We start from the raw sequence: 8,569 nt of genomic DNA on the forward strand, positions 1-8,569 counted from the left end.
GGAAAATGTTTTTCTTCAAACGTCATGTGTGAGAACTAGAGAAAATGGACAACTGCAAGGTTTTGTTTATTTATTTATATTTATCACCATCACCTCCGTCATCAAGAAAGCCCAGCAGAGGATGTACTTTCTGAGGCAGCTGAAGAAATTCAACCTGCCAACACGGACGATGATGCAATTCTACACTGCAATCATCGAGTCCATCCTCACCTCCTCCATCACCGTGTGGTACGCTGGAGCCACTATCAGGGACAAACAGAGACTGCAGCGTGTTGTGCGCTCTGCTGAGAAGGTGATTGGCTGCAGACTCCCATCTCTGCAGGACCTGTACACCTCCAGGACACTGGGGCGTGCAGCCCGGATCTCAGCTGACCCTTCTCACCCTGGACACAGTCTGTTTGACCTGCTCCCCTCAGGCAGGAGGCTCCGGTCCATCCGCACCAGAACCTCTCGCCATAAGAACAGTTTCTTCCCCTCTGCTGTCGGACACATGAACAATAACCGTATGACTGTTCCCACCACTAACACATGACCCTACGCTGTGTTCACTGCATCATTCCATGTTTGCACTGATCACCACCTGCACTCATGTATATATCATGTATATATCTATCTATCTACTTAGCACTTTTAATTCTTATTCTCATTTTTATTTTCATGTCTATTTAAGCTTAATTTATAACAGTATGTTTGCACTGAAGCATCGCAGCGATTTCCTAATGTTGTAAACCTGCTCAACATTTGGCAATAAAACCCTTTCTGATTCTGATTCTGATATTTATGCACTATCCCAGCTTTTGTGGAATTGTGGTTGTACTTAAAAATCAACAGTTTGCTAATCTCTATTAAACATTTATTCAACTATCTGCAGCCTAAAAAAGTGCTTACTTTCTTAGTTATGGAGCGATTGTAGCGCTAACTACAATCGCTCATTAAATTCAAAATGACTTTATTGTCGCACTTTCCTGACCTTCATTTTTTCTATACATCATTTCTCTCTCCAGGTGAGAAAATGACGGTACGATCATACAGTCTTCTTATTCTGGCAGCATGGCTGAATGCTGTGTTCTGGTGCTCCATGCCAATTGTTGGCTGGGCTGGCTATGCCCCTGACCCCACTGGAGCTACATGTACCATCAACTGGAGACAGAATGATGCGTGAGTCTTTAAGGGATAATGTACTTGATATTTTGGATAAAAAGCTACTAAAAAAGAGTTTGAACAGATATTTGCCTCTCCATTAGCTCAGGTTTTTTTCAATAGCCCAAACAGTCCACCCAATTAAAGCCATTGGTGTTTCTACTATCACAAGATGCAAAGGTAATGTTTTGGTGATTTGACACTATATAGCGGTTTTGCACATAACATCATGCACACGTTGCTCAACAACTGTCTGCCATATTGGATAAGTGGTAGCGGTCACGTAAATTCACTGATACATAGTATACATAGAAATTATCACTATTTCCCCCCTCATAATGCCTATATTCTGCTGCATGATTGGGTGCAGCAATGATCAAGGACAGAAATCCCAGGTCAGGCTTGCAGGCAGGTGCATCATCTTTAGCCTCAAATTCTGGAGGCTTAAACTGCACTCTGTTGGGTCAAGCATTGTCATCTTGTAGACTACAGTTTTGTCCTAGACTGTGGAGATATGGGAATGTCACTGGTTGCAGAATCTTATTTTAAGATCTCACTCCACTGAAATGGCCTCCAGTAACGACAAAAGCTTTCAGCCTTTTGGTTAAGCAATTACCATTGCATTTTCTGTGTCCACAATTTGACAAAACTGTACCACTGAACATGATGTTTCTCCACATGTTCAGCTTACAGTACACATGTTGTCAGCACCAGCATAAACAGGTCTGATTGTGAAGGGCCTCCTGGGCGTCACATGAGACTGGAGATTGACTGTATGCTGTCTTTTAAGTGGTGACAGGTTAAGGAAACTGTCTTTTTTGGTCTCATCTTCTTGGGATGCCCACTTTGTGGCCTGTCTGACATTTCCCTTTAAATGGAACTTGACCTTTAATTTGGAGATGGTGCTAGGGCTCACTCCTAAATAATGCTCCAGCTTGGTTTTCCGGCATTCCAACTTGGCCTGGCACATGGCCTATCCAGATCAGTCAAATATGGTTATGTTTGGAACAGACACTAACTATATGCTGACAGCGAAACAACTAGTAACTCAGTGTTCCAACATTCGGAAGAAGGGACTACTCTCACGAGGTACAACACACATGCTATGGCAAGGGGGAGCCAGGACGACAGGTCAGGGAGGAGATGTCATCATCATCACCCACACCAGAGATTGGGTACCAAGAGGAAGGATCTTTGAGTGCGAGAAGAACTGACCTGAAAGATAGGATCATGGTAAAGCTTGAAACCTGGATCCTCCGTAGCCGGTTACCAAGATTAAGTGAAGTACCCTCAGAAGAGCTACTAGATGATGCAAATGGAGCACTACGGAAGATACTTACCGACACCATTACCAAGAGTAACCAGATGATCTATACTACGGCAGCAGTGCTCAGTGAGAAGCTTGGCTACAAGTTAAAAGTACCCTTCATGGGGAAGGAGACTAGAGGCCAAGATCAAAGCTGCAGAAAGGTGCAACAAAGAAGGTGCCGAAGAAGTACAGCAAGCTGTACATACCTGAGGCCTTGGAAAATGCCGGCGAAAAAACTCACAGCCTTGGCCAGCTACTTGAAGAGATACTCCAGGGAGATCGAAGGCAGGAGAATAAACCTGCTGTTCTCCACAGAACCAGCCAAGGTGTACTCACAGTGGCAGAGGAACAATATGAGAACATCACCACCAAGACTGGAGATGGAGCAATACTGCAAGAGCATATGGGAGAAGGACACAACCCATAACGGCAATGCTCAGTAGCTAGTGGATCTGAGGGCAGACTACAGCTACCTCCGGTGAATAGGGTCCAGTAACCATCACAGTAGCAGACATCCAAGACAGGGTCTCCAGTATGAAGAGTTGGACAGCACCAGGCCCCGACATGGTTCACGCCTACTGGCTGAAGAAACTGACTGCACTCCACAAGCGCCTGGCAGCACAAATGAACCAGCTGCTAGTTGACGAAAGACACCCAGAATGGCTAACAGAAGGCCTGACAGTCCTGATCCTCAAGGACCCCCGGAAGGGACCGGTTCCGTCCAACCACCGGCCAATAACCGCAAGACAGCTCGTGTCAGGTGTCATAGTGGCTAAGATGAATAAGTACATGGCTCAATACACGAGTGGGGCACAGAAAGGCGTTGGAAACAATACCAGAGGAGCGAAACCCCAGCCACTGGTAGACAGAGCAGTCGCCTGAGAGTGCAAGACTAGGCTGACCAACCTGGATTGATTACAAGAAGGCCTTTGACTGGATGCCCCACACCTGGATCCTTAAGTGCCCAGAATTGTACAAGATCACCAGGACCCTAAGAGCCTTGATCAGCAACTCAATGGGGATGTGACACACAACACTAGAGGCCAACTACAAGTCCATAGCACAGGTCGCCATCAAGTGCGGGATGTACCAAGGAGATGCTCTGTCCTGTTAAATATCGACACTTCACCAAGTTTTTGTGATTCCTCAAAGCCATCTGATGGAAGACAACACACTGCTCAATAGACCATTTTACACTTCCGGAAGGGAGATGCGTCCTGCATGACATGCTGCTGCGAATCTCGAAATGCCTAACAATTTTATTACAGGCTGTCCCACTCTAGTCTAAACAACAGTGTTACACAAGCATTAAGTAGTCACGTTGCATAGCGTACTCAGAGGTTTTTGTCCATTAGCTGCAAAACATCTTTTCTCAGCTCCGGCGAGGCTGTGACCTTGCCTTACTCCCTTCTAGTAAATTTCCACTGGCAGATGGTTCCATGTTATCAGCTTCTGCAGACAAACGTGGGTGAGAGTCTCCAACATTCTACCACTAAAGGACATGTAGTCTAATGCCTTTATTACCAGGGCCATGCCCATTCAATACTACACTATATAATTATATGACACTTATTAATATAAGCATTGAGACACTTCAGATATTTTCTTCTTAACAGTCCCCACTGCTGTTCTACCTAGGCCTGAATCTTCTCAGTGAAATCAGTGACAGGACTGACTATGGATACCAACTACAGAATGGAGCAATTGTCAGCCACCTCCTCTACATGCATGACATCAAGCTGTATGCCAAGAGTGAACTAGACATTGATTCACTGATCCACACCACCAGGATATACAGCAATGATATCATTCGGACTGGAGAAGTATAGTCGGATGATAACAAAGAGAGGAAAGGTACCTGATCAAGTACCTTGCTGGGATAATAAGCCAGCCAAAGAAGGAGATAGTAGCCCCTGACATCAAGACCAGGAAGCCCTGACCATGAATGGTTCCAGTCCAGCACCCTGAGGCTGTACACTAAGCGGAGAGAAGGAAGCCAGAGACTGTGAGTGTCAGCACCACAGTCCAGGATGAGATAACAAACATCCATGAATCCAGTAAGATGGCCCCAACCAACCGCATGTTCAGTGAATACCTCAGGCAGCAGAAACCCAAGAAAGAGGAGGAAGAGGAGGAATGATCATGGAAGAATAGGCCCCTGCACGGTATGTACCGCCGGCAGATAGAGGAGACATTGAGAAGTTGACAAAGCTGGATTGAAAGACAGTGCAGTGGCACTAATCATGGAAGCACAGGAACAAGTTCTGAGCACAAGATCTATAGAGGCTGGGGTCTACCACACCAGGCAAGACTCCAGGTGCAGGCTGTGTAAAGATGCCCCTGAGACATAACAGCAGGGTACAAGATGCCAGCAGGCAGGGCATACATGGAACGCCATAACCAAGTGGCCAACATAGTGTACAGAAACATCTGTGTTGAGTATGGCCTGGAAGTCCCGAGGTCTAAATGGCAGATGCCCCCTAGAGTGGTTGAGAATGACCGAGCTAAAATCCTGTGGGACTTCTTGATACAGATGGGCAAAATGGTGATGGCTAACCAACCAGACATAGTAGTGGTGGACAAGCAGAGGAAGACGGCGTAGTGATAGAAGTAGCAATACCGAATGACACCAACATCAGGAAGAAGAAACACGAGAAGCTGGAGAAGCACCAAGGGCTCAGAGAAGAGCTCGTGAAGATGCGGAAGGTGAAGGGGACAGTGGTCCCAGTGGTAATCAGAGTGCTCGGTGCAGTGACCCCCAAGCTAGGCAAGTGGCTCCAGCAGATCCTAGAAACAACTACCAACATCTCCCTCCAGAAGAGCGCAGTTCTAGGAACAGCAACACTGCGCAAGACCCTCAAGCTCCAGGCCTCTGGTAGAGGACGTGAGCTTGAATGATAGACAGCCCAACACAGACAGAATTTAAATGCATTTCACAGCTCTGTTGAAGAAGCTGTCTCTCAGTCTGGTGGTGCATGTTTGTATGTTTCTGTACTGCTTTCCAGAGAAGAAAGCAGTATACATAGTCCTTTGCCAAGGTGGCAAGAAGGCCAGATGTATCGCTGCAGACACCACCGTCTGCAGCGATACATCTGGCCTTCTTCTGGATTCATCCAGCATATACCAAGTCCAGATGTGGGAGTGGACTTTCCACAATCCCCTGTGCTGTTTTCACCTCCCAGGCCAGTTTTTCTGTCTTGTGCTGTGCTACTGCCATACCATACAGTTATACTAAGATAGAAGGTGCTTTCTATTGTGGCTCTGTAGAAATTCACAAGCAGCCAAGAAGAGCGTGTGATCCATTTTAGCTCCCCGAGGAAGAAGTACCTTTGTTGGGCTTTCTTCACCAGGTGTGATGTGTTCAGCGACCAGCTCAGGTTAGATGTTATGTGGAGACCCAGGACCTTGATGCTGTTGTTATCTAAGAACCACTGTGTCAGGTGTTGGATCTCCTCTCTATAGTGAGTCTCATCATTGTCTGATATGAGACCCACCACAGTGGTATCATCCAAAAAGTTAATGACTATGTTAGTGAAATTAATGGCAGAACAATCGTGAGTGAACAGAATGAATAAGGCTGGACTGAGCACACAACCCTGTGGTGTGCCTCTGTTCAAGACCAGTGTGGAAGATGTCCAGCTCTCTATTCTCATCATCTGAGGCCTGTTCGAGAGGAAGTCCCTGATCCAGTGGCACAGCGATGTTGGCACACCCAGGTTATAAGGCTTCAGAACCAACATCGTAGTATAAGAGCTGGAATGTTCGAAGTGGGTCAGGGCTCAGTACAGTGCTAATGCGACGGCATCCTCTGATGCATCCTTTTCAGGAAAATCCTGTCAGTTGGTCAGTGCATGCTTTCAAAGTCCTGCCTTCCTCCTTATCTGGTCCTGTAGCTCTGTTGGTGTTAATCCTCCTCAGGGTGGAACTCACTTGGTTTAGATGAGGGATGATGCTCGTTAGCTCCCTTATATAGCAAAAAGTTCTTTACACCGTGCATCATGATCATCATGCAGCCTGCTGTACCATTTGCTCTCGTCACCTGTAGGCTGCCCTACCTTTTTCACCTTTTGCATCAACAGGTGACCTTACTGAACTGAACCATGACACAAAAAATAATCAGGAAGGGGGCAAATAGTTTTTCTCTGAACTGTTTATTTTTTTCACTTACATTGTAAGCATGTTTGCATTCAATATAACGGAATTTGAATATTATGATTTAAAACCCTGTTTAAAATGTTAATATGTCATTGCTTAGCTGAGATAAAACAAATCTAGCATGTCTTGGTATGAGAATGCTTTATAACTATCTGTGTTTTTCTTTCCCAGGTCTTTTATTTCTTATACTATGGCAGTGATTGCTGTGAACTTTGTGGTTCCTCTGTGTGTCATGTTTTACTGCTACTACAGTGTGACAGTCACTGTCAGGAGATACAAAGCAAGCAACTGCCTGGACTGCATTAACATGGATTGGTCTGATCAAATGGATGTCACCAAGGTGAAACTGGGCCACAGTTTTAGGCTTTGTTTGTTAATGCCACATGCATCTGTATTTATCAAATGCATGTTTAAACAGAGAAGAATACTTCTGGTCGAAATTAGTTTTTTTTTTTTAAACAAATATCCAATCTATGTTGTTCAATATGACAACATTACCGTTGACACTTTTTCCGAGTTTGGTAGGCTAACCATTTTGTTTTACCATGGTTATTTATAGCTTTAGTTCAGACCACAGTGTTCTACAAAATTGGAAAGTAATTTAGTTCTATATAATAAACATGAAATTCAGGAAAAATATAGACTCCCGTGTGGTTTGTGGTCCACATGGGATACATAATTTATACTACATGGAGTAAATTTGCATGTTTTATATAATGTTGTTGTTGTTTGTTGCTGACAGATGTCAATTGTAATGATTGTCATGTTCCTGGTTGCCTGGTCTCCATACTCCATGGTGTGTCTGTGGGCATCGTTTAGTGACCCAAAGACTATCCCTGCCCCAATGGCTATTATTGCTCCACTCTTTGCCAAGTCCTCCACCTTTTATAATCCCTGTATTTACGTCATTGCCAACAAAAAGTGAGTGTTCTCTCTTAAGTATGCTATGACAATAGTTAATATTTCTGTGCCAATAAACTTTTGCATAAGAAACCAATATGTGGGATAAAATGGGATATTTCTGTGTCACATTAACATTTTTATATACTGTGTACTTCTGTCTGTAGTGTGTAGTGATGGTGGTGTGTAGAAGGACTTAAATCGCCTTTTCTTGCAGGTTCAGAAGAGCCATTACAGGCATGATTCGGTGTCAAACAAGACAGCGAGTCACCATCAATACCCAAGTTCCCATGACAATTTCCCAACAACCTCTGACCCAGTGAGATGATATTGCATTCAGCATGATGTCACATTAATATTAAAATAACTTGGCATTAAAACGCTGTGTAGAAAAATGCAATAATGACACCAATGAGTGACGGTGCTTCCACTGTCACCTCAGCAAATATTTTGTCTCCCTTAGTTTCACAAAATGTAACCTACAAAGTCTTTAGAAGGGTGAGAGCCATAGATGAGCTGCTTAGGCTGGGCCCTTAAAAGCACATGGGTTTAATGGGCTAAGCCATTTTTTTTAAAGATTGCAGCTTCCACTATCAAACACCCATGCTGATGTTTTTCTGATAGCTTGATTGAAAAGCAGCTGTAGTGTTTCCTTCTTCTCCTTTATTGGGACTGTTATAGGGCCATCGGTCTCTACTGTCCCTTCTATCAAAAGTCTTAAGAAACCTGTGAATAAACACTTAAAAAATAAAGAAAAAACAACGTTTGTATTGTATTCATGCCTTATTTTTTTGTCTGGTCTCTCATATGTTTGCAGGTACACTTAGCTTGACTACATGGCCCATATTATTTTTTATGCTATATATAAATTACATGAATAGGAAAAAAAATCATGTTTTTCTTAACAATGTAGGTCTTTATTCTTATGATGAAGTACTTCTTGGGTGCATCTCTGGAGTACACCAAGCCTTTTCTACTCTTTCATATACATGACGATGCCCCCCTCCCCATTTCTCCCACATTCTTACTCTGTCCTGGTGTGAATATGTGTGATGGGGTACAACC

The 8,569-nt window shown here is 44.1% G+C and overlaps 1 protein-coding gene across 1 annotated transcript in view; it reads left to right on the forward strand.

The window, feature by feature from the left end:
• Positions 1–8,279, forward strand: part of rrh (retinal pigment epithelium-derived rhodopsin homolog) — a 28,699-nt gene extending 20,420 nt beyond the window's left edge. Inside the window, exons 4-7 of the mRNA XM_082515774.1 lie at positions 1,005–1,158; positions 6,776–6,944; positions 7,347–7,525; positions 7,722–8,279. Coding sequence (XP_082371900.1) covers positions 1,005–1,158; positions 6,776–6,944; positions 7,347–7,525; positions 7,722–7,827 — 608 coding nt within the window. The 3' untranslated portion in view covers positions 7,828–8,279. The remainder of the gene's footprint in view (positions 1–1,004; positions 1,159–6,775; positions 6,945–7,346; positions 7,526–7,721) is intronic.
• The last annotated feature ends 290 nt before the right edge of the window (positions 8,280–8,569 follow it).

The sequence above is a fragment of the Aulonocara stuartgranti genome, assembly GCF_965226115.1.
Source record: "Aulonocara stuartgranti genome assembly, chromosome: 19".
Classification (NCBI taxonomy): Eukaryota; Metazoa; Chordata; class Actinopteri; order Cichliformes; family Cichlidae; genus Aulonocara; species Aulonocara stuartgranti.